The sequence below is a fragment of the Pelophylax lessonae genome, assembly GCF_965119305.1.
Source record: "Pelophylax lessonae genome assembly, chromosome: 3".
In the NCBI taxonomy this organism is placed as follows: Eukaryota; Metazoa; Chordata; class Amphibia; order Anura; family Ranidae; genus Pelophylax; species Pelophylax lessonae.
This window is the reverse complement of record NC_138770.1, coordinates 372163987-372191018: the sequence shown is the minus strand read 5'-3', so window position 1 is coordinate 372191018 and position 27032 is coordinate 372163987. Positions and strand designations below refer to the sequence as shown.

The 27032-nt window shown below is 44.3% G+C and overlaps 1 protein-coding gene across 4 annotated transcripts in view; it reads left to right on the top strand.

The window, feature by feature from the left end:
• The window catches only part of MAP3K7 (mitogen-activated protein kinase kinase kinase 7), a 100477-nt gene that overhangs the window by 56639 nt on the left and 16806 nt on the right, over nt 1–27032 (top strand). For 2 of the 4 annotated variants that reach the window (XM_082250241.1, XM_082250240.1), the window contains exons 9-12: nt 2540–2621; nt 3112–3245; nt 5551–5707; nt 8485–8565. In XM_082250241.1, the coding sequence (XP_082106367.1) occupies nt 2540–2621; nt 3112–3245; nt 5551–5707; nt 8485–8565 (454 nt within the window). The remainder of the gene's footprint in view (nt 1–2539; nt 2622–3111; nt 3246–5550; nt 5708–8484; nt 8566–27032) is intronic. The other 2 variants (XM_082250243.1, XM_082250242.1) reach the window with 1 other exon arrangement.

The window sequence follows — 27032 nt, the reverse complement described above, 5'->3', positions numbered from 1 at the left end:
TGTAGACCTCTGAGACAGGATTTTATCGAGACACAGATGGGGAAGGGTCCAAAAATTTCTGCAGCATTGAAGGTCCCAATGAGCACAATGGCCTCCATCATCCATAAATGGAAGAAATTTGGAACCACCAGGACTCTTCCTAGAGCAGACCGCCCGGCCAAACTGAGTGAGAGGTTTGAAACTAAGGGGGAAGGGCCTTAGTCAGGGAGGTGACCAAGAACCCGATGATCTCTCCACAGAGCTCCAGCGTTTCTCTGTGGAGAGAGGAGAATCTTCCAAAAGAACAATCATCTCTGCAGCACTCCATCAATCCACCCTGCATGGTAGAGTGGCAAGACGGAAGCCAACTCAACCTTAAAAGGTACATGACAGCCCGCCTGGAGTTTGACAAAAGGCACCTGAAGGACTCTCAGACTATGAGAAACAAAATTCTCTGGTCTGATTGAACTCTTTGGCCTGAGTGGCAAGCGTCCTGTCTGGAGGAAACCAGGCATCAGTCATCACCTGGCTAATACCATCCCGAGAGTGAAGCTTGGTGGTGGCAGCATCACACTGTGGGGATGTTTTTCAATGGCAGGAACTGGGACACTAGTCAGGATCAAGGGAAAGATGAATGCAGCAATTTACAGAGACATCCTTGATGAAAACCTGTTCAAGAGCACTCAGGACCTAAGACTGGGGCAAAGGGTCATCCTTTAACGGGACAATGACCCTAGGCACACAGCCAAGATAACAAAGGAGTAGTTACGGGAAAACTCTTTGAATGTTCTTGAGCGGCCCAGCCAGAGCCCAGACTTGAACCCGATTGAACATCTCTGGAGACATCTCAAAATGTCTGTGCATCGACACTCCCCATCCAACTTGATGGAGCTTGAGAGGTCCTGCAAAGCAGAATGGGAGAAACTGCCCAATAAAAGGTGTTGGCAAGCTTGTAGCATCATACTCAGACTTGAGGCTGTAATTGGTACCAAAGGTGCTTCAACAAAGTATTGAGCAAATGCTTTGAATACGTACTGTGTATGTAGATGTGATTTTTAAAGTGTTTTTTCAAAGATTTCAAACAAACTTCTGTCTCACTGTCATTATAGGATATTGTTTGTAGAATTTTGAAGAAAGCTATTGAATTGAAAAAAAAAAGGCTGTAAGCTAACAAAATGTGGAAAAAGTGAAGCGCTGGGTATACTTTCCAGATGCACTGTACTTTAACCACTTAAGCCCCGGAGGATTTTCCTGCTAAAAGACCAGGGGGTATTTTGCGATTCGGCACTGCGTGAATTTAACGGACAATTGCGCGGTCGTGCGACGCTGTACCTAAACTAATTTGACGTCCTTTTTTTCCCACAAACAGAGATTTATTTTGGTGGTATTTGATCACCTGTGCGATTTTTACTTTTTGCGCTATAAACAAAAAAAGAGCGTAAATTTTGCAAAAATAGCAATATTTTTCACATTTTTTTATATGAAATTCCCCAAAAAAAATTGTAAAAATCTAAATTTTTTAACATTTTCGGCCAATTTGTTTTATCCTACCTATGTTTGGTAAAAAAATGAGCAAAAAGCATATTTTTATTGGTTTGCGCAAAAGTTATCGCATTTACTAACAAAGGGAAAGATTTTTGTCATTTTTGTTGTTTTTTTTTTTAACGCGTAATGGCGATCTGCGATTTTTTTTTTTTTTTTTTTTTTTTTTTTTTTTTTTTTTTTTTTTTGCGGTACTGTGACATTGCGGCGGACAGATCGGACCCTTGACTGACATTTTTGACACTTTTGGGGTTACCAGTGACATTTCTACAGTAATCAGTGCTATATATATGCACTGTTACTGTAAAAATACACTGGCAGGGAAGGGGTTAACTTTATTTGGGAGGGAGGGGCTGTGTGTGTCCCTAGGGGAGTGCTTTCTACTGTGATTGGCTGTGGCTTGAGCTGTAAGGACACTGATCAACGGATCTACATAGTAGATCCGTGTGATCAGTGTCTTTACACCGAGGAGAATGACAGGTGGCTTGTTTACACAAGCCGTCTGAATTTCTCCCTCTCCCCCGCCGATCGCCGAGTGACCGGCGGACATCGGGTCCGCCAGTCACACGCGCGGGGGGGGTCCGTGACCGCGCGGGAGCGCGCTCGCTCCCCAGACCCTCCCAGGCTAGTGACGTTAATTAACGTCACTCTACCTGGCAGGGGCTGACCGCCGCAGTAAATCTACTTGCGGCGGTCGGCAAGCGGTTAACTGCTACATTTGTAGGAGAGGACTTGCTGGCCAGATCACCAGGTGAAAATTAATGGAATAACAGCCATCACATCTAATTGGTAAGCTGCAATATAATGTTTGCTTTGGGGGTTATTACCACATTATATGTGATTGCATGAAAGGTAAACATACATTTTTCCTGAATGTGATGTATTTGAATAAGAAGATACGGAGGAGAATGTGGGTTTTTTTTTTTTTATTAAAAGTTCCCTAACCCATTATACATATTGGATTTTTTTTTTTAATATTGCATCTTTTTATTTGACATGTTCTTTCTTTCCATTTTAGTATTTTCCTGGTGCTGATGAATCTTTACAATATCGATGCCAATATTCTGATGGTGGACAGAGCAATTCTGCCACAAGTACAGGTTGGTGCTTTCTCCCCTTACTACATAAGGTCATAAAAAAACAATTGACAGGTTCTTTTAAAACTAACTGTAGAATAAATGAATGATAATGTGCATAGCAGTTAGAGATGTTTTCCCTGATGATCTAACTTGACCTAAAATCCTATTGATCAGGCCCATTTGAACTAATATGTGTACACTTTAGCTAAGGTGTAACAGGACTCTTGGTATTTGGAATGAATAAAGTAGTAGACTTATGTTAAAATGTATTCCACATATGTATGTGTTCGGCAAGTCTATGATGGTGCCCACTGTTACAAACATTAAGCCAAGACCGTGTCCTTCTAAGCTGCAAGAGTCAACACTTCCTTGTAGTTTGGAAGGCCAGAATGCACCTTCATATTAGGCTTACTAAGCGGCATATAATAGTTTAAGCTTTTAGTGAAATTAACAGAAACCTTTTTTTTCCCCTCCATTAGAGATTATGTATTTACCTTGTACTTCTCCACAGGGTCCTGCATTGATAATTCTACAAATACAAGCAATAAGAGTGATATTGACGACTTGCAGGTTAGTGCAAGCAATGATACAATCAAACGAATAGAGTCCAAATTGGCATACTGGAACAATCAATCCAAGCAAGGTGTAAGTATATCTATGTTCACAGTATGTCTGTTTTATTTTTATGGCATATTTAGCATATTATCTCCTTAAAATGTAATCTTGAGAGCTCCTCTCAAGTGTAAGTGCCCCGATTCAGACTAAATTTCATGAGTACATATTTTTCCTATGTGGTTAAGAACTATGGCTGTCCACTTTAAAAGGGATAGTTCATCTTTATCACTGTAAACCTAATTTCAGCAGCTCTTTAAAATAATTCAGCTGGAAGAGCTTCTCATTGTGCTTCCATGTGATCTGGGACTGTCGTTTAGTGCCCTGTTATGAAACTAAAAGTTTTTTAATATTTCTGCGTGGGAGGGGAGTGAACGATGTGGAGACATGGGCAAAAGCTTCTTACTGTTAGGAAAAGATAAGGAATGCTCCCCCACTGTGACAGGGGGAGAAATAGCCTGAGTAGGCATACACAGGACCAGTGCAAGGATTTTTGTCTACACAGACAATAGTGCATTTTGCCTTCCTCCCACCAGTGCTGACCCTGGTCTTAGTACTGACCTCACCATTACAAAAATGCGGCTTAGGCACATTTTTGAAGCTGCTTTTCTATTGCCAGGGGAAAAGTGTTTAGAAGAGCCTCAGTGTGCATGAAGTCGAAGTCCTGCTTCAGGCTTCCTATGTCTGGCTGGGAGAATACTGCGCTTTTACTGAGTGCTTCCTGGATGTGAAGGCGCTGTGCATGGAGCAGCTGTCATCCGTAGGGCAGGAATGGAGCAGTTACTCCAGGCAACCAATCAATGTAGAGCAGTTGCTCGTAGCAACCAATCTGGTTTACATGTTTAAACTGTAATGGTAAATTAAGAATACTGGTTGCTTGCTAGGGGCAACAGATGCCCCCCTCACTCCAGTCATCCCAGCTCGGCATCAGGCTGATACCTTTCCAGGGAAATTCAACCCTCCCTGGACCCGGGGTCTATGCATTGCTACAGAGGAAGCACCCCCTGCTATTCTGCATGCAGCCCCCAATCTCCGGCCAAAACTTACTTGACTCCCTGCGGGGTTTGAAAGGGCTGGTTCTGGCAGTCACATCCCAGGGTGGCCCCAGCTTAGGGAGGTAGGTGAGATTCAGAATCCTTCTGTGTGTGGCTCAGCAGCTGCTGTACTGATTTAAAGTCTTGCAGAGCCAGATTCCCTAGTGGATCCAGTGTGGGAGGAGCTCCAAGCCCCAGGGGGTGGATCCTGACTCTGGCTGCCCCACCTTTTCCCAGGACACATCGAGCAGAAGCAAGGAAGGGGGGTTGAGAGAATGAGGCGGCTTCACCACCTAAGTGCTCGCTGTTCTGTGCATGTGTTGCGCCTGGTAGGAAAGGGGGCCAAGGCAGCATTAGGGAACCAAAGACAGGTATTATAAAAATCCAAATCACCAGTAAGTGGCTGGGGCTTTGTTTTTTGCTCTCTCCGCATCTTGGCACCCAAGTAATCAGGGGGCAGGGTAACATCCAAAGAACACTCTACGGATAGGAGATGGCAGAAAGGTGTATGATGGGGGAGAAATACAAGATCATTTTTAAGCAAGAAACATTCTATTGGTCATAACCATTAGCTGGGACACAGCTGAATACATAAAGGGCATCTTTGAACTGCTACGCACTAGAAGCCACAGTAATAACTATGAAGGGGGGATCAATTTTGTCTAACCTTAAGGAAGCCCCTTTATTGAAATACATTGTTTTTGTTAAAATGTGAACTAACTCTTGAAGGCACCTTTCACATGGGCGGTCCAGTTGGGTCTTGTCTCTGTTTTTTTTAGGTGGACACAGTTGGACCCTCCATTCTTCTTTATGGAGCGATGGATGTAAACTGACTTGTGTCTGTTTACAGCCGCCTACCTCCCATCCTGATCTGGCAAAAACAAATGAAAGGAGATCTGTTCCCCTCCATCTGGCTGGAACGGAGGGAAGTCGGATGTAAACGTACCCGAATCCACGCTGCATAAGCTCAGCGGACATAGACTTGTCATCTGCCCGCTCCACACAGCAGGGGATCAGCAAACAGTTCCCCTGCTGAGAAAAACTGATCTGGCCCATGTGAAAGGGGCTTAAAAGTCAAGTCAATCCAAGCTGGTTGGCTTTTAACAAAAAAAGAAACCTTGTTTTTTCAGGGGTCTTTTTATGTCACATCCATTCATTTACTGGATTATATAGAATATATATTATCCTGCAGTCTTTCTCTTGTATTATATTGTATATCTTGTATTATGTTGTATTCATTCTCATATGCCTAGCTAACTTTGGATGTCTCCCCAAAACATTTTCTAAAAATAATCCCTATATAGGGGGAACCAGGCCGCTTGAGTCTGCCACCCTCTCGAGGTAGCAGCGTTGAAAGTCTTTCTGATACTCGAGTTAAGCCACCTTCAATACTTACACCTGAGAGTAAAAGGAAGAGTGCGGACATGTCCGAATCGGAGCCAAGGATTTCTGCAGGCACAGGTAAATAGACAAGCATTATATTAAATACTAGATTTACAGCTTTGACTACTTTACGCAGGTCATACAAAGATGTATTATTTGTCGGAATCTTTGCTTTTTTTTTTTTTATAGTAAAATCCTGCTTTGTTGTGGTGCTATGTTATCCATAACTAAGTAATGCTAGGCATATGGTATGCATCAATTTTACAAACACAGGGAAAGGTGCATTATTATATAAGGTTTAGATGTAATTGTTAGTAAAGGATGGGGGAAGTGTGTATTTACTTATTTAGATCAGGTGTGGCTATTGCTTAGATCTCAACCTAAGTAGTACCTAAGTACCTTAGCAGTGAATATAAAATATTCAAATAAAGTAAATATTTTGTAACATTTTTTTTTAGCAATGATTATAAAGAAAATATTTAAACATTTGCAGATTCCCATTGGATAAAGCGGTCAGTTCAAGCTAAATTGTATAATTTAATATACTTTTTATTTCTTGCAAAAGCATCTTTGCCCTCTGCTTTATTTGTTTTACATAGTTAGTCTGGTTGTAAAAAAAAAAAAGACACAAGGGCATCTAGTTCAACTAATAAAAGGGAAAAATAAATAAAATAAAATTTTACAATCCTATATACCCACAGTTGATCCAGAGGAAGGCAAAAAAAACAGCAAAGCATGATACAATTTGCTCCAGCAGGGAAAAAATCCCTTCCTGATCCCCGAGAGGCAATTGGATATTCCCTGGATCAACTTTAGAAATGTTCGTATCCAGTTACATGTGACTTAATTACAGCAAGCTGATCATAGCAAGTAAAGTAACAGTAAAAATTGCTTGACTGAACAACTGGAAATTTTAATCATCATGCATGTTTGGTTGACCAATGCTATATTTTAGTCTGAGGAATTCTTCGTAATGATGTGATGCCCTTATCATCCTATTGTAAAAGATAGTACTCTTTTTGTAGCAGCTGTAATACCATCTTGTCCGTGTGCAGTAATATTTAACTAAATAGTCTGGAAACCTCTGGTTAAATGAAATGTGGTTATTTCAACCAGGGAAGCAATGATAACACCCAGGTGTAATACAGCAGTGGGTTTGTATGGTTGGATGGTAGAACAGAACAAAACAAGTACTAAGCAAACTGTTTTATTATGGTACATGAAAAACATCTAATGAAAACTCACAAATAGAACACATAAAAGAGGAATAAAAATCGCAGTTAAAAACAGTGTGTCTAAGGCACATAACGACAATAATGGCAACCAACTAACTCTTAAGTGCCATTAATTTGCTATAAAAGATAAACCAACAGAGAAAAGCATTGTGTAATAGCCGCATAATATCATGGCATAAATTCTGCAAAGTTCATAGGGAGGTGAAAATGGCAGCAGTGCAATGCTGAAAATAGCAGGTATTTACCAAGGCTTATACAATGGAGAAGTGCTACACAAAAACGCACTGCCATGTTCTTAGAAAAGTCTGGCTTTGAACCCTTTATCATTATTTTCAAATTGCAGATTGTACATGTTTCACTATGAGAGTTCCTAATACATGCAAAACCCCAGAGGTTGACTCCCCTTGCTAACACCTATCGAGATCTGAAATATTCATATTGAGGGGCTGACCCATGGGTGAAGCAAATGCACAGTAAAAAATTGCATTTAAAATAGATTTAAAAAAATTTAAACTGTCACAAATAGGCTGTCAAAACTGACCATTTGATGAGAAAACAAAAAAGCAAAGGTTATCTTCTTCAGTAAAAAAAAAAAAATATATATATATATATATATATATATATATATATATTTAAATGAATAGTAAATCCAGAGATATAAACAGTTAAAGTAAATTTTATTAGGAAACTAAAAGAATCATATTTGACATTAACTGAAAAAATGTATGTATAATTTCCCCGGCCTGTGTCTCTAAATCTGTTGATGGCTTTCATATGCAATTGTGTTACTGCTGTGGTTGAACTACCTAGGTCTGTAACAAGTTGCATATCAATGATATTCCTTTATTCAGTTATTTGCATCATCTAGAAACTTAATTTCTGAAACATTTACTGCAGGTCTACGTTATACCAAACAGAAACTGCAAGCACATTACTAATGTAATTCTTGAGAATTAGTCAGTTGTGTTGCACAGTTCTTTTATATAGTTTTTTACTTTTGAATGAGCAAGTGTAAGGGCATAGGGGGGCTGGTTGGGTGGTTTTAAACCACCCACCCCAGCTGCAAAGGCTGCTAGAAGGGTTGCACACATTTCATGGCTACGATGCTTTGCTTCATGGCATGGCAAAAATTATACGTCTAGTTGCATTCCACCCCATTTAAGTAAATGGTTCCGCACCACAACTGCAAGCTAATGCTAGGGTTGCAATTGCGGCATTATATTCCCATTTAAGAACACCTGTGAATTGTCAGGTAGAGAAACTTTACTTTAGGTTATTTTAAAAATATAACTTGTTACTTTTGTGACTTGTGAAGTTTTATTCATATACATCTTCCAGTTAGACCAGTTCATAGATAACCATTCCAGGTAGACTTTGTCTGGATCACTATAAGTTTGTGTGTCCCGTCATGCTGTATTTTGCATGCTCATCTATGTTTTCTTTTTTTGTTTTTGTTTTTTTTTTTTTTTCTCTTTCATTAAAAGCAGAAACTTAGCATGTTTCTTTTTTTGCACGCACCTTCATTGTGTAACATTGTGCTGTACACTTCCATGTTTTTGTTAATTGTGTTTTGTACCACTTGTATTTGTCTGCATGTGTATTGTGTATATGTTTTTGCAGCATATACCAAGTCTAAACGAGGCCACCGTAAAACTGCTTCATTTGGCAATATTCTGGATGTCCCTGAGATCATCATAACAGGTACTACAGAATGGTAGTAACACATCAAGCCTAAAATAATGAAAAACTAAATGCATTTTGCTCCAACCTGTGTGTCCAGTCTATCTATTATAGTTCTTGACCATGACATCATAATTCTCCAAAGAACGTTTTGAAGTATTGTAAATAAGGTAGAATACTTATTGTGTCTGCTTTACATGTTTATAGATCTGATGGTCTGAATTTCCTATGATTATTTCTTTCTCTGTAGTCTGCCAGAGTTACATACATATTACAATAATACCTTGTGACAAAACAAAGACTAAGAGCCGGTTCACATAGGGGCGACCCGACTTGCCGGGGCGACCTGTGAAGTCGCGGTGCACAGCGCGCACCGCGACCTCGGAGCGACATGCACGGACTTAATATCATTGAAGTCAATGCCGGTCGCTCCAGGTCGCCCCAAAGTAGTACAGGACCCTTTTTCGAAGTCGGAGCGACTTGTGTCGCTCCTATTAGAATGGGTCCTATGCTAAACTATAACAGGCGACTTGTCAGGCGACCAGGTCGCCTGACAAGTCGCCCCAGTGTGACCCGGCTCTAAAGCTGCCATTTATGCATCAGTTTTTATTTATTTATTTTTTGTTCGAGGACAAAGAAAACTGAACAGAACTGATTTCCCCATCCACACATCTAGTGTGGATGAGGGACATCTCCCCGCTGTGTCATTGTATTCTGGCAGCAGGGAGACTCCTCTGCCTGTGTACTGTTAGAATACACAAGCTGAAATGTTCCATTAGGACTGCTCCTGAGCAGTCAATCAGCATATCATGAATGGAAACGGCAATACAAGGATCCAAATTCAGGCAGCCTAACCTCATCCATGCATCTTGCACACTTGCTCCCTCCCCCTGTACCCCAAATGAAGACCTAAAGCTCGACATACATGGTTCCGTATTTTTTTTGTTTTTGCTCAACCAGTGGGTTGAATGAGGAGACATGAACGGATTCCCCCATCCACACATTCAATATGGATGCAGGAATCCTCCCTACTGTGATAGATCGACTTCCCATGAACAGGAATGACCATAGGTGGATCAAAATTTGGCCAGTTCCTGCTGAACTTGCTGAGTTTTAATCCATGTATTGCCAGCTTTAAGCAGTACAGACTTATGAGTCAGCATCCAGAAGAGTCACTTATGATATCATAGAGGAATCCAGCCATAGATTACAGATTTTTAAAGACTTTTTGGAACATGTTCTAAAATCCTCTTTATCACCATGTTACTATATTTGGGTAAGTCTGCATTATTTAGGCAAAATACTTGTATTCAAGTTGGGGGTTAGGGTTCTTCCAATTGAGCAATATAGCTTTCCTGGCTCTTAAAAATGTTAAATGAAACATGGTACATTCATTGGTCAAAGAAAGTTATCAAGGACACCTAGAAGATGTATTATTGATCTTCTGGGACCAGAGAAACCCTAATTTGTTTCCAGAGCAGTATGCAGTGCATCCTAGAAGGCTGTGATATGAGGACAGGTCCCTAAGATGTGATAAAGCGTTTCTAGAGAATCCCCATAATGAGTGAGGCCCATACGGTGTAGTTTGTCAAGTGTGTAGTATAGTTCGTGTATGAAACTAAACTGTATAAATTTGTCCACTGTACTAATTATCTGCAAACAAGGTTTCGGTTGTCTCCTCTCAGCTGTCTTCAGAAAGATCCAAAATAAATCTCTGCCATTTTGGAAAAAAACACTGCAAACAGTTGTTCCACCTGCAAGCATTTGTAAAAGGTGGTGGTCAGTTTGGTCTGATTTTTCATTAAAAAAGGATTGTTTCCTGGGAAATAGGCCAACGTTGGTGTTAGGGTGGCAAATTGAGTCTGAATAGCCTTAAACATTAACAGATATTTAAAAAGAAAATGAGTTGAAGAGGTTCACCTAAACCCACAGGCCCTCAAAAGAGAGGGAGGAATTCCTATCAAAAACATAAGATATGGGTTATACCTTTGGAAGTCCACCATGCAGAGTCCGGTTGAACATAGGATTGCTCTAAAGAGGAGTTTGGGGAGAGACAGTATGTGAAGGTGAAAGTTTATAGTCAGTATTTTGTGTTCCTGCTACTTTATAGAATTGCTGTCAATTTATACAGTCTAATGAAGACTGCTACAAACTTGTTTAAAGTTAGTTTTAGCACTCCTACAGAGGTCTCTGTTTAAAATTCCCAAACTGGAATTGAAGTTATCTAAAGGCTTCAATAAAGCTTGCCAAAAGCTTAGAAATGCTTTTGAAAGATTGCTGAAAGCTTCACTAAAGCTAGCTGTACACACAGCTCTTTCACAAGTTTAAAGAAAGACTAGTGGACCAGTGAAAAAGTCTTTGTGCTGTTACACAAATAAGAAAATATTTCTCTGTCGCTCATTGACAGACGTAGTCCTCGTTGATTCAACACAACTCGGGTTATGCTGCCCTCTACAGGAGTAGGACTAGACAGGAAAGAAAACATTCTGGCCACACCTTAGGGGCAGTCCCAGAGGGTATATCCTCTCTCTCTCTCTGCTACAGCAAATCGGTTTTTTTCTGTCTAGTTAGGAGTAAGGACCTAGATGCCTTGCTAGGATCTTCGGTCCTGGCAGGATTTTTTTTTTTTTCTTAGAAAGATTTTTTAAACATCTTTTTTTCTCCAGTGTTCCTGTGAGATCTTCAAGCAAGAAAGCTGGAACTGGGCGACGGGCTGGATGTTGAGATCCAGTGGTCACCCCAGTTCAGCCTACGAGCGCGTGCAGGCCATAGCTCCGCGCTGGGTTGGCCGCGACATAGTCCCACTGGACGGGGACTGACCCTGCGAGTTGAACGTTTCGCTTAAACGCCAAGGACCATGAGTCACGGCGTCCGTATTGGTCGACAGCCCTCCCACCCCGGTGGAGAGGGGTACTGTCAGTTGGCGCCCGCCTGGTTCCGGTAGGGTGAGTAGTATGTTCCCTCTTTCCCCCTGACGGGTCTTGTGGTGAACGCGGGCCCCTCTCTGTAATGGTAAGGATGGGTCTCCCCTCTATCCTATAACATGTCACAGATCCCCCTATTTGAGTGTGATTTTTGTGAACAAGAAACCAGGAGGCTTGGTTTGGGAGCTGACAATCTAATTGCAAAAATTTTTAAATGATTGTAGGCAGTGGCAGTACTAGAACATTACTGTGATAGTATAAGGTATCCTACCTGTCAGAAGCCACAGGGCGATGTCTATACATGTATACTGCATTCCAGATCATATTCCTCCAGCTAAAGCAGATGCCTCCCGACGGCCACGGACCGCATACGGCCCGCCAGGGTCCGGTACCGCCGGCCACGCTGATCACCATGAGGGTGAAGGTTTGTGAGGTCGAGATACCCCGTTATTCTGTACAGGCCGCCGCCATTGTCTGGTAGATCGCACGGGGCTGCCATTTTGGCGTAGCCTCTTGTCTCCAGCATGGGGGCTGCCATGTTTGAGGTGACCCAAACACCTCGTTGAGCTAGGGGAGGCGCCGGAAGGCGTGCAGAGGGGCGGAGCCGCCTCCTTGTTTCCCGGGAAGCCAGCCAAAAGACTTCCTGTCGGTTCTAGACAGTGCTGAGACAAGTTGCATTTGAAACTCTGAGCATCAAGTGGTGAGCCTTGGGGTCTATCTCTCTCTCTCGCTCTATAGGGGTCCCTAAAGCAGGTAACACTGAGGGGCTTTGTGGCGCTGGGGGTCTGAAAAAAAAAAGTTTTATTTTTTTTGACAAATTGATTTTTTCCGGGTAGTATCTGGAATTATCATGGACCCTGCCACACAGGTACCCCCACCGGTTTCCCTCGAGGGGGCCGCGGGACCCGCCAGTGCACAGAGTATGGATGCATTTACAGCAGTTTTGGAGTCTTTGGTGGCTCGGGTGGAGACGGCCTGTCAGGAACGGGGGTCAAGAAAGCGACCCCCGCCTACCCCTATATCATCTGATACTTCAGATTCAGATGCTGAGATGGTCATTGCAGCTGCAGGTCCCTCTGCAGGGGCTGTTGTCTCAGGTAAAGTTCCCTCAGACAGTGAGGAGGACGTTCATGCTTCCGCCATATTTCAGGAAGAAGCATTGAAGGACGCACTAGTTGTGGCGGTTCGGGAAACCTTAAGACTTGAGGTTTTACCGGCAGAGGCAACTGAAATAGAAATTCCCTTTGGTACTAGCAAACCCACCAAGACGGTGAAGGTTTTTCCTTTACCCAAGTGTTTTGGTAATAAGATTAAAGAGGAATGGGAGCATTCTAAGCGTACCTTTACTATTTCCAAGCGCATTGCTAGACGCTATCCGTTTGAGGAATCCCTCATTAAGAAATGGACGGTACCACCAGTGGTGGATCCACCTATTTCCAGACTGAATAAATCCACGGTTATTCCAGTGGAGGACGCTTCGTCCTTTAAGGATTCGGTGGATCAGAGGGTAGAAGCGGAGTCCCGCACGATCTTTTCCCTGATAGGATCAGCCTTTAGACCAGTAATTGTCATTGGTCTAGTTTCTCAGACATTAACGGAATGGGCGAGATTGGTGCGCCAGGACCTGAAGGGGAAGGATATCCCCCAGGCAACATCTGATTTGATGGAACAGAGTATACAAGGACTACAGTTTGTCTGTGACGCAGCCTTGGATGCTACCCCCCTATTAGGGCATGCATCTATGTCAGCGGTAATCCTCAGACGTGTGCTGTGGTTAAAATGCTGGTCAGCGGACCTAGGTTCCAAAAAGACCTTGGCGAATCTCCCCGTTCAGGGGAATCGCCTATTTGGGTCCACCCTAGATAAGATCATTAAGGATGCCACTGGGGGCAAAAGCACTTTTTTGCCACAGGCTGCTAAAGGACCTCGTAACAAGCGGGGACCTTTCTTTACCGCCCATAAAGGGTTCGTTCGCTCTGCTGGAGCAAGCGGGAAGGGCAAAACCCCTCTAGGAGGGTTCAAGAAGGGCTGGTCGGACAAACAAAAGACCGACTCAGCCAAACCTGAAGCAAAGGATTACACAGCCTGAAGGTGCGCCCCCACCCGGCTTGAGGGTGGGGGGATGTCTTCACCGGTATTCAGAGCATTAGATCGAGCATCGACCACTGCTACCGGTGCGATTCTTCCCTTCCAACATTTAAGTACTACAGGGAGCGGTAGTTACCGTTCCCTGAACAGATCATTTTCTTTACCTTTTCCAAAGATTAGCCTCAGTTCCCCACAAGAATCGGATCCGGTTGAACAGACAGACCAAGGAGCCTCTAGCCGGGTGACTTCGGTCTCTAATGTTCAACCAGGAGAAATCACCACTCCTGATAGGAATCAGGTGTCTGATAAATGTGTGGGAACAGAGAACGATCAGACTTTGTCGGATTGCCGGGGCCAGATAGCTCTAGGGCAGCCTGGTTCGGATCCAGTCAGCTCCATTTGTCCTGGAAATTCTAGGCTAGCCTCGTCAAGCCGGTCTGGCCGACTTGGACATGCTAGTCGCGAACGCTCCTTGGGAACTTCTTCTCAGGGAGTGTCTGCGGTCTCAAGGACCGATCTTCCATTGTGCTTTACAGTCGCTGGGTTCAATGGCCTGGCCATTGAGACCCAGGTACTGAAGGACAGAGGGTTGTCAGCTTCAGTTATTCCTACGCTAATTAAGGCAAGGAAAGCGACTTCCAGCAAGGTCTATTATCGCACATGGAAGACTTATATCGCGTGGTGCGAATCTTTAGGATTTCCTCCACGTACCTATTCGGTGACCCGAATATTGACCTTTCTGCAAAAGGGGGTTGAGCAGAAACTAGCCTTGAGCACCATCAAGGGTCAGGTTTCAGCGTTAGCAATCTTCTTTCAGAAGTCCTTGGCTACTCATTCCTTGGTGCGGAATTTTATCCAGGGGGTGCGGCACCTGGCTCCACCAGTCCGCGCACCCTTACCGCCCTGGGATCTTAATTTGGTTTTGTCGGTTCTGCAGTAACCTCCCTTTAAAAATATCAGGGAGATTCCCTTGCTTACTTTATCCCAGAAGGTGGCCTTCTTGGTGGCTATCACTTCTGCACGCAGGGTGTCAGAACTGGCTGCATTGTCATGCCAGTCCCCATATTTAGTGATTCATAGGGATAAGGTAGTTCTTCATCCGAAGCCATCCTTTCTTCCAAAGGTGGTTTCAGACTTTCATCTGAATGAAGATATTGTACTACCTTCCTTGTGTCCTCAGCCCAATCATCATCGGGAACATGCGTTGCATTCCTTGGATGTGGTTCAGGCAATCGGGGTATACCTGAAGGCTACGGAATCGTTCCGTAAGACGGATTCACGGAGGCGGCCACCTGGTCGTCGGTACATACCTTTACAAAATTTTATAAGATTGATGTGATGGCATCGGCGGATGCCTCATTTGGCCGCAAGGTTTTGCAGGCCGCAATTTGAGGAGACCGGTGGTCTACCTCGAGGGTTCTTTCTGTTGGAATTTTCTGTTGAGTCTCATCTTTGATTGATGAGCATTGAAAACTTCTAGTTGGCACCGGTTGGGCCTTCTAGATTGGATTTGATTTCCATTTTCCCACCCCTCATTTGTGGTACTGCTTTGGGACGTCCCGAGTTGTGTTGAATCAACGAGGACTACGTCTGTCAATGAGCGACAGAGAAAAATGGATTTTTGTAAAATCTTACTGTAAAATCCTTTTCTCTTAAGCTCATTGACAGACGTAGTACCCGCCCCTCTGTTTTTGAGTTGGGTTGGCCCTAAGGTGTGGCCAGAATGTTTTCTTTCCTGTCTAGTCCTACTCCTGTAGAGGGCAGCATAACCCGAGTTGTGTTGAATCAACGAGGACTACGTCTGTCAATGAGCTTAAGAGAAAAGGATTTTACGGTAAGATTTTACAAAAATCCATTTTTATCCAGGCCAGATGGTTGAGCCGCCACATGTCTGAACAAGGGCATGCAGCCGATTTAGGGCTGTACACAGCACAGAATGTTTTTCAGAGGAGTGGCTATGTTCGTTGCACCTGTGAATGAGCCTATGATAGTACAGTACAGGACACAGAATTTTTTTATTCTTAAACCTTAAATTATATGCCAATACTAGTAGCACCCCTAGTGTAGCCATATAACCCCCGCCTATTCCACGAGGCTCCAGTTTGTTGTCAGTGTTTTTGGGTGACGACCTCTTTTGTGAGATTTTTTTTTTTTCTATGTTTGAACAGTTTATCTTCCTAATTTTCGAATGACAAATATGAGGATCTGACTGCTTACTGGTTTTACTAGCAGTTTCCAGATCAGCTAATCTCAGTGTATACCATGGGAACTGTACCCAGACCCCACGTCATCGGGGCTTGTAATATTTGCTTCAGGCACTGGATCCTGCGTTTGGTTCTCACCTTATATGTTTAGACCTATAGAGAATAGGTTGGGGCTGTGGGTACATATTTGGTCAAATTTTATAATGGTTTGAAAGGTTTTTCTTTCTTTTTTAAAAGAATAAAAAACATGTCATATTTATTTGCTATGTGCAATTCATTTTGTACAGAGCCGCCGGATCCTCTTCTTTTCCAGTTCCTTTGCCGACACTCCTGGCTCCTCCCCTATGACTAGTGCTCCCAATAGCAAGCCACTTGGGGGGGGGGGGGGCTGTGGGAGAGCAGCACACTGAAGAATGCATAACTGTAAAAAAAAAAAAAAAAGCTCAGCCTTTACAATCACTTTAAGGGACAAGATGCTTTTCTGGTTAATTGAGAATGTTACTGGTGAGCTAAAACCCCTTTGTTCTTATTTAGTGCATTTTTATTTATTTTTGAATTTAAACTAAATCGGAAAATGCCGTTTTTTTTTTTTTTTTTTTTTTTTTTTTTTCCCCCTCTGAGATGAACACTTGTGACAGGCACATAATTGGAGCAAAAAGTATTTATTTTTGATTGGTAATGTTTCTGTTATTAGTGGGTTTAAGCAGTGTTTAAAATAACATGCATGCCATGTCCAAAATAAACGTCCTCCACTAAACATGTTAATTAATTGCATAGCATGCACTTACTGTTGTCACTTGCTTTTCTTTGACCCCTCCCTGACAATTGTGACTTCATTTCTCATTCCTTTCCAGCATGTGCATCTTGAGATTCACAAGTGCTTCTGTATCAAATTAGGAATGAGAAATATTTCTCTCATGTTTAATTCCTACTAATTTTAGAGCAGTACTGTTGGTTTAGGTGTATGTACTGAGTGAATGCTAGCATGTTTTTGATTCTTTATGGTGACCAATTACCTAGGACTGCAGTTAGCTATAATGCACCATAAGTGCCGCAGCATACCTTTATTGTACACAGTGACAGTGCTTGAGATATTAATTGCAGGGCCTAAGCACGGTCGCAGAGAATGTTCTAAAGTGTAACTAAAGCCAAGAGCAAAAAATGAAATTGATTGCAGTTTACCAATCCTTAGATGCAGTTACTGTGGTTTTTTTTTCCCCCTATTTTCATCTGGTAGTCCTGCTAGTAGCTTACTTCCTGTCCTAGATTATAAATTAGTGAACAGATTTTTATTGGTATATTGAACAGAATAAAAGGGTCAAATAAGAGAACTCAGTTGATGGGGTTTACATACACTTAAAGAAGATGCAATAATGGGTTTCAAAATGTTTGTATTTATATATGAATATTGGGGCAGGTGACAGTCTGGGCATGTTGATTTTTACAGTACAGGTATGTTGTGAAACCTTTTAGTATTTTCTAGCTACTTGCAGTTTTTTTTACTTTGCATAATTACATTGATTGTTTAAATTTGGTCCCCAGCTTAATAATTAAGCGAGAGGACCTCTTTAGTCTAGGAACAGAAATCATAGACTTGACCAAAAAAAAAAACTGTGTTCATTTCATCGAAAAAAAAAAATTTATACATTTTTTTGCATATTATGCTATAGACAACAGAGATTTAACTTTTTTGCACTTGTTTTTTTTTTTTTTTTTAGTTATATGTTATTCATGCAGAATTTGACGAATTAACCTTTATAAAATACATAAAGAGAAAATGTTAACGCCTGGTCTGAATGCGTAGATGCACTGGTCATTAAAAAAAATGCTCATAAGTTACAGAATTGATATGGTTTCCTAAGCATGATTTTCACTAATAGAGAAAAAATATTTATTTTTCGTTTATTGAAGGACACAGCTCCTTAGGATTCTTGACCATTGGGTTATACTGCCTCCTACAGGAGTAAGACACTAGGCAGAAAAAAGAACTTTACTACATCTATGGGCAGTCCCAGAAGGTATATGCCCCGTCTCTGCTATTGGTACTCAGTTTTTTTCTGCTGCCTAGTCAGTAGTAAGTTCCTCGCTGGGATCTCTGGTCCTGGCAATCTTTTTTTCTTTTAAATGGTTTTTACTCTTCAGGTTTTTTTCTGCGAGTTCTACAAGCAACTGCTGGACTGGGCAATGGGCTGGATAATCTAGATCTAGAGGTCAATCCAATCTGGCCAGCGCGCACGCGCAGACCACAAACATGCGCTGGGTCAGCCGCGACATAGCCTCCCTGGAAGGGGGGCTGGCCTGCGAGTCGAATTTGACTGGGTCTCAGCCTGCGTTGCAGCGTTCCTCCTGTCCGACAGCCCCCCATTTTGATTGCGAGGTGGTTCTATCTGGAGCAGTGCCCGGTATGGTGAGTAGCTGTCCCCCCTCTCCCCCCGGAGGGTTTTGGGGTGGACGCGGGCCCGCCCCCGGGACGCTCAATCACTGGGTTCCCTTCCTTCCCGTTATGCTCTCCTGTATTCTGGTGGTCCCTATGGGTCATCTAGCACCCCCATCCACCCCCCACCCCCAGCTTTCATCTGGGGTAGTGTGGTGGTCTGGGCTGTTTCCAGGGCTGGAGCATGGTGGTGTAATGGTGGTGGGGGACTGTACCTGTGTGGGGGCTCTGTGCCTGGACCCCACCCCCTTCCCTTAGGTGTCATTCCTGGGTCCCTGGGAGCCATGTGTGGTGGCCATTTTGTTGTAGCCTAGGTTAGTCTAGGGCTGGCAGCCATGTTTGCGTAGTCCAGGGACCATTTTTCGTTGGTCTGGCATACTACAGAGCGGCGGCCATTAGAGGAGCTTCAGCCATGGGAGCCTCTCCTTTTCCCCTGGTGCTGACTCCTGGGTCTTTCCTTTCCCTGGATGCAGCACAAGGAGCAGGTTATCCTGGTGCAGCCAGTGCCTTTCTGGTGGGGTGGTGAGTCTGCTTGGGTCCTCCCTCTCTCCTCTGTAGGATTGTGGGGAACTCTGTTTCTGGCGACCTGGTGGTGCTACTAGCACGTTGGGGGTGTCTCTTGGCAGTGTTTGACATGTTTTTTGTGGGGTCCCCCTATTTAATGATGGAGTCTTTGGAGCACGTTTTCCCCACCTGATTCCCTCTCAGAGGCTGTGGGGCCCTAGGTGTCCCAACCATAAATTGATGCACTGACAGCGGACCCCCCCCCCCCTTGAATAAGGCAACCATGATTCCGGTTAAGGAAGCGCTGGCCTTTAGGGATTCGGCTGACAGAAAAGGAGGCTGTGGCCCGCAATGTGTTTACTGTTGCTGGTTCGGCACTTAGGCATGTCTTCACCATTTTCCTGGTGTCCGAAACTCTGACCTAGTGGGCCAAACTTTTGTCGCTGTGACCTGGAGGGTGAGCATCTCCCCCCTGCCTTTGCTGAACTGGTGAACCAGTTGGTTCAGGGGCTGCAGTTTTTCCGTGATGCCTCTTTGGATGCAGCTCCCCTGGTTTCTAGGCTGTCTGTTTCGGCAGTGGTACTTGGGCGCGTATTGTGGCTTAAGTGCTGGTCTGTGGACTAGACCCCTTTAACTGATTTACCTGTCTAGGGCTACTCTGGATTACATCATTAAGAGTCTCACGGGGGAAGAGTACTTTTGCTGATAAGTAGGGATGCACCGAAATGAAAATTTTGGACCGAAACCGAAAATGCAGGATGCCCTTGGCCGAAAACCGAAAATGACTTTTTCCCCCCAAAAAATTTAAAATGGATAGATAGAACAGGGGCATACACCAAAAACAGGCAGCGACGTACACCTGTCGCTGCCACCCTGTCACAGTATATGTACTGTGATGGGTTGGCAAGAGGTTAATTTAATTACCAATGGTATTTGTATTATGAAGCATGAGGGGTTAATGTATTGTCACTGCTGGTCACTCATCTATTAGTGATCGACCAGTGGCAGGTAATTAACCCCTTTGTGCTGCATTAGTGCAACCAGTATGAGTGCAACCAGTGTTAATTAACACTGATACTGTTTGCACTAATGCAGCACAAAAGGGGTTAATTACCTGCCACTGGTCGATCACTAATAGATGAGTGACCAGCAGTGACAATACATTAACCCCTCATGCTTCGTAATACAAATACCAGCTCCCCCCCCCCCCCATCGCCTCAGCGTCCCCCTCCTCGGGTGTCCTTCATTCAAAAGTCCTGCCTCTGGCCGGCGGCACCGCCTCTCAATGACGTCCCTACTACGATCTGTGCATTATGAATGGACATACCAGGCGGGGCGAGCGGCCGCTATAGATCTATGTGATCCTTGCCTGTCAGCTCAGCACAACTATGTGTGAATGAGAACAGAACTGACCTGACAGCGGAGATACATGCCTGTCAGGGAAGTGAAGCGCTCACATAGTTACAGCTTATAGCGGCCGCTCCGCCCGCCCCCCCCCCGCCCGGTGTCAGGTCAGTTCTGTTCTCATTCACACATAGTCGCGCTGAGCTGACAGGGATAATTCACATAGTTCTATAGCGGCCGCTCGCCCCCCCGCCTGGTATGTCCATTCATAATGCACTGATCGTAGTAGGGACGTCATTAAGAGGCGGAAGGCCGTCCAGAGGCGGGACTTTTAAAACCTGCACTGCGCTGCGCCCTCCTCCTTCCCCACGGCGGCCATATTTATTTTCGGCAATGTTAACCCATTATCGGCCGATTTTTTTCGGTGGCCGAAATTTCGGTGCATCCCTACTGATAAGCTTAAGGAACCTTGGTGCAGACGTGGCCCTTCGTCCTCGGCATACAAGTTTTTTCAGGGTCCTCTGATGAGGGGTTCAAAACCTCTCAAGTCCTTTTCCAGAGGTTCCAAGTGGCCCTGTTTTGGCAAGCAGAGAGCAGGATTCTCTATATCCGCGGACAAGGCTCCTTCAGCATGAAGGTGTGCCCTCACACATGCTTGGGGTAGAGGGACGTTTGCTTTGCTGGTTCCTGGGCCCTTGGACCTCCTTAGTGCAGGAGAAATGGGTCCACAAAGTGATACGGTCTGGCTTCAAGATTGAGTTTCGTTCTTACCCTCATGAAAGGTTCTTTCATTTTTAATGTGCGCCTGTCCCCAGACCAATTGCAAGCTCTCTTTGGGGGGGGTTAAGATCTGTTGCTGCAGGATGTGATTGTCCCAGTTCCGGTCTCGGAACAGTTTCAGGGCTTTTATTCAAACCTGTTTATGGACCCAAAGAAAGAGAGCAAAGTGTGTCTGATTCTGGATCTCAAGGCCATGAACTGCTTTGTGCGGGTACAGAAGTTAAGGATAGAGTCCATTCACACGGTAGTGACCTCTCTACATCAAGGGGATTTTCTTGCCTCTATAGACATCAAGGATGCTTACGTGCACATTCCAATATGTGCCCGGCACCAGCACTTCCTCCGCTTTGCTGTAGGAGAGAAGCTTTATCAGTTCTAGGCATTACCCTTTGGTCCCGCCTCCACCCCTCGGGTCTTCACAAAAGTGTTGGCCCCAGTTCTAGCGTTGCCACGTCAGCAGGGAATTGCAATACTGGGTTACCTGGATGACCTTCTTTGCGGGCGGAGTCCTCTGCACTTCTGATGAGCGACGTGGAGATCACTATACAGACCCGGTGGGAGTTTAGCTGGCTTCTAAATTACCAGAAGTCTGCTTTGATTCCATCCAGGAAATTAGATTATCTGGGTCTTCCTGTGGACAAACTCCAGACATTGCATGCTGCGATTCATCTCTTGCTGTCCAGCAGATGGTCATCTCTCCGAACTTGCATGCAGGTGCTGGGCCTGATGGTATCTACCTTCGAGGCGGTTCCATTTGCACAGTTCCATATGAGGTCCCTGCAAAGGGAGATCTTGGTCAAATTGGACAAGTGTCCGAAGTCTCTGGACAATCTGATCCTGCTGAGTCTGGAAACCAAAGGGTCTCTGGTCTGGTGGCTTTGCTCTCTGACAGGAAAATCCCTTTCTCCCCATGTATTGGGCAGTGGTCAGAACAGATGCCAGTCTGTCTAGGTGGGGAGGTGTCCTAGGTCGAAGCTCTGCTTAGGGTGTTTGGACACTGGAAGAGTTCAGACTACTGATAAATGTCCTGGAACTCTGGGCGATCAGGCTGTGCCGGGATCACTGGACGGATCATCTTCAAGGGTTTCCAGCGAGGATTCAGTTGGACAAAACCACTGCAGTGGCTTTTGTCAATAACCAGTGTCTTGGCAGCTCTGGAGGTAACTTGCATTCTACGGTGGGCAGAAAGCTACGTTCCGGCCCTCTTCGCTGTGCACATTCCAGGTGTGGAAAACTGGCAGGCGGATCATCTCAGCCAACAACAAACAAACACAGGGGCGCACAGGCCTAGTGCATTATCCTTTGGTTGGTTTATTTAACCACTTTACCGCTGCTCACGTTGAGCCTACTGCGGCAAAGTGGCTGTTGTAGGTCTGACGACGTAGACCTACGTCGGCAGACCCTCCCCCTTCTAGGCGGCGCGTATTCAGTCACAGCGGGAGTCGGGCCAGGGGAGGAATCGAGTGTGGAGATCCGCCCTCCTGTGTAAACACAAGCAGGCGGATCTCCTAAGTGACAGGCAGGGTCAGATTGCAGGGTTCAGCATAGCTGAACCCTGGATCTGTCCTTGTGTCACACAGTCACCTCCCCCCACACGTTAGTAAGCACCAGGCATACATTAACCCCTCCCTCTCCAATAAAATTAACCCCTTCACTGCCAGTGTCATTTTTACAGTAACAGTGCATATTTATTGCACTGATTATTGCAGTAATGTCACTGGTACCCCCAAAAGTGTCAATGTCAGGGGTCCGATCTGTCCGCCGCAATGTCGTAGTCCCGCAAAAAAAATCGCAGATCGCCGCCATTACTCGTTAAAAAAAAAACACCAAAATTGACAAATCTTTCCCTTAGTTAGTAAACGCAATAACTTTTGCGCAAACCAATCAAAATACGCTTATTGCGATTTTTTTATTTTTTTTTTTTTTGTACCAAACATAGGTAGCAGAAAACAAATTGGCCAAAAATTTAAAAAAAATTAGATTTTTACATTTTTTGGGGGGGGGAATTTCATATAAAAAAATGTGAAAAATATTGTTGTTTTTTCAAAATTTACAATTTTTTGATTTATAGCGCAAAAAGTAAAAATCGCACAGGTGATCAAATACCACCAAAAGAAAGCTCTGTTTGTGGGAAAAAAAGGACGTCAATTTCATTTGGGTACGGCATTGCACGACTGCGCAATTGTCAGTTAAAGTCGCACAGTGTCGTATCGCAAAAAGTGGCCCAGACGTAAGACAGCAAAATCCTCCGGTGGTAAAGTGGTTAAAAGAAAAAAGATTAAAAATACTCACGAGTTCATGGTTAAAAGCATATCACATAAAGAACGCAATCCTCAGTCGTGTGATCCGAGGGTAAATTGTCCCTTGAGTTCATAATGGCTAACGCGTTTCGAGGCTTAGCCCCTTCCTCTCAGCCGGCAGACGTTGGACCATTGGGAGTGGTCCCTTCGCCTGGACGTGTTTCATCAGCTATGTCTCCGATGGGGCGCCCCCGAGGTGGGTGGTTGGCATCCCGGCTCAACAGAAAAGTTCAGAGGTTTGTGGCACGGGATCCTCTGGTGGACGCTACCGACGATCTGGTGGCTCGTGGGGCCAGTATCGTGTGAGCTACGCTTTCCCTCCTCTCAAGCTTCTGCTGAGGTTCTTGCGCGGGATTGAGGCAGAAGGGATTCTGGTCATTCTAGTGGACCCAGACTGGCCTCGCCGGTCTTTGTATGGCGACCTGGTGCGGCTGGTCGCTGACGTCCCTTGGAGACTGCCTCTCAGGGAGGATCTGTTGTCCCAAGGACATAACTTCTATCCTGCTTTACAGTCACTGGCTTTGACTACTTGGTTATTGAAAACCAGGTGCTGAAGGATAGAGGTTTGCCTGCGTCAGTGATTCTGACATTGCTGAAGGCTAGGAGGTTTACCTCCTAGGCTGATCTACCATCATATGTGGAAAGCGTACATTTCATGGTGGGAGTCGATTGGTTCCACCCTTGCTCTTTTTTGGTGGCTTGACCTTCCTTCAAAGGGGGATTGAGCAGAAAATGGCCTTCAGTACTATCGAAGGTCGGGTGTTGTCCTTGGGCGGTCTTCTTTCAGCGACCCCTGACCACGCACTCTTTGGTGCGTACCTTTTATTCAAGGGGTTCAACATCTGACTCTACTGGTGCAGTCTCGTCTACCGCCCTGGGATCTGAACTTGGTGCTTTTATTTCTCTAGAAGCCTCCCTTTGAAAATATTCTGGAGATTTCCCTGCTTACGCTGTCTCATAAGGTGGCTTTTTTGGTGGCTATCACCTCTGCTCGCAGGGTGTCGGAACTGGCGGTGTGTTTTTTTTCGTACCCCTTACTTGGTGATTCAGTAAGATAAGGTGGTGCTTCGCCCCTGTCCGTCGTTCCTTCCAAAAGTGGTCTCTGATTTCTATTTAAATGAAGGCATTGTGTTGCCTTCCCTGTGTCCCATGCCCAAACATCCTAAGGAAATTGTGTTGCATGCCTTGAATGTGGTTCAGGCGATTCAGGTGTACCTGGCAGCTACAGAGTCTTTTCGGAAGTCAGACTCCCTATTTGTGATCACGGATGGGCCAAGAAAAGGACTTTCTGCTTCTTCTGTGACCATTTCCAGATTAATCAGATAGACGGTGACTCAGTCCTATTCGATCAAGGATCATTTTCCTCCTTTCCCTCTCAAGGCACACTCTACTCGGGCGATTAGTGCTTCTTGGGCCCTCCGTCATCAGGCATCAGTGACGCAGGTTTGCAAAGCGGCCACCTAGTCGTCAGTGCACACCTTCACTAAATTTTATAAGGTGGATGTGTTGGCATCTGCAGATGCTTCATTTGGCCCCAAGGTTTTGCAGGCTGCTGTTTAGAGGGTCTGTTCCCTCTTTCAGGGTGTATTATTCAGGTGGACTCCAGTTGTTGTTTCCTGTTGCCTGGTTGGCTACTGTTTTAGCTTTGGGAATTTTTGGCTGTTCCCACCCCCATGTTTGACACTGCTTTGGGACGTCCCAATAGTCAAGAATGCTAAGCTGTGTCCGTCAATGAACGAAAGAGAAAATGGGATTTTTGACTTATCGTAAAATCCATTTCTCTGCTTTCATTAATGGACACAGCACCCACCCCTCTATGGAGTTGTAATACTTCTGACACTACTTGTAACAAAACAGAGTACCTATAGCAGAGAGGGAGAGTATACCTCCTGCCCAAAAGTGTAGTCAAGTTCTTTTTCTGTCTGGTGTCCTACTCCTGTAGAGGGCAGTATAACCCACTGGTAAAGAATCCTAAGAAGCTGTGTCTGTCAATGAACGCAGAGAAATGGATTTTATGGTAAGTCAAAAATCACATTTTATTGAAAATGATATACTAGTTTGGAACATTATGAGAGGATTTCAGTCTAGTGAAGCCAAATCACCTGAATTGAGACTAAAGAAACACTAAAGAGAACACCCCATCCCACTAAGGACAGCCATAGACAGAGCGATCAGGTTGCAGCAAAGAAAACCACTTGATTCCCCCATCAACACAGGCAGTGTTGATGAGGGAACTCCTCCTGCGGAGTCGTGTTCTCCCTCTGCAAGAACACCATAAATATTGCCAGCGGCTGTAACAGGCGCTATCAATAATCGCATGTAAAATCCGACGGACTGGTTGTACTCAAGTTGATTGATTAACTTAGGTACATTCAGCCTGCCCATACATGGTTTGAATCTCACCTGGCTCCTGCTGAACCTGGCCAATATTTGAACCGTCTGTGGATGGCTTTAGGCTAGCAATATATTATACAATTTTCTTATTTAATTTCCTTTAGGTTTACCTTCAACCTACTTTCATGTTGTGCAAGGGCTTGCCTGGTTGCATACAAGTTGAAAGTGTTTAAGTTTGTCCTCATATTACAGTGCCTTGAAAAAGTATTCATACCTCTTAAAATGTTCCACGTTTTGTTCATGTTACAACCAAAAACATAAATGTATTTTATCGGGATTTTAAGTGATAAACCAACACCAATTTGCACATAAATGTGAAGTGGAATGAAATCTTATAACATTTTTTACAAATATCTGAAAAGTGTGGCGTGCATTTGTATTCAGCCCCCTTTATTAACTAAAATCTAGTGGAAACAAATGCCTTCAGAAGTCACCTGGTTAGAAAATAGACTCCACCTGTAGTGAACAAACCGCATCATGAAGGCCAAGGAACACACCAGACAGGTCAGGGATAAAGTTGTGGAGAAGTTTAAAGCAGGGTTAGATAATTAAAAACATTTCCCAAGCTTTGAACATCTCACAGAGCACTGTTCAATCCATCATCCGAAAATGGAAAGAGTATGGCACATCTGCAAACCTACCAAGACATGGCCGTCCACCTAAACTGACAGGCCGGGCAAGGAGAACATTAATCAGAGAAGCAGCCAAGAGGCCCATGGTAACTCTGGAGGAGCTGCAGAGATCCACAGCTCAGGTGGAAAAATCTGTCCACAGAACAACTATTAGTAGTGCACTCCACAAATCTGGCCTTTATGGAAGAGTGGCAAGAAGAAAACAGTTGTTGAAAGAAAGCCATAAGTCCTGTTTGCAGTTTGCAGAAGCCATGATGGGGGGACATAGCAAACGCCGAAGAAGGTGCTCTGGTCAGATGAGACCAGAATTGAACTTTCTGGCCTAAAAGCAAAATGCTGTGTGTGGCAGAAAAGTAACATTGCACATAACCCTGAACACACCACACCCATTGCGAAACATGGGAGCAGCAGGGGTGCTTTATTGTCCCTGGCAGGGACAGGTAAGCTGGACAGAGTTGATGGGAAGAAGGCTGGAGCCAATTACAGGGCAATCTTAGAAGAAAACCTGTTAGAGTTCGCAAAAGACTTGAGACTGGGGTGGAGGTTCACCTTCCAGCAGGACAAGGACCTTAAACATACAGCCAGAGCTTGAATGGAATGGTTTGGATCAAGGCATATTCATATGCTAGAATGGCCCAGTCAAAGTCCAGACCTAAATCCAATTTAGAATCTGTGGCAAGACTTGAAAATTGCTGTTCACAGTCGCTCTCCATCCAATCTGACAGAGCTTGAGCTATTTTGCAGAGAAAAATGGGCAAAAATTTAACTCTGTAGATGTGCAAAGCTGGTGGAGATTAGATGTGCACCAAATGGAAATTTTGGTGCCAAAGCTGAAAATGCAGGATGTACTTAGCCAAAAACCAAAACGAAAAATTTGTTTTTAA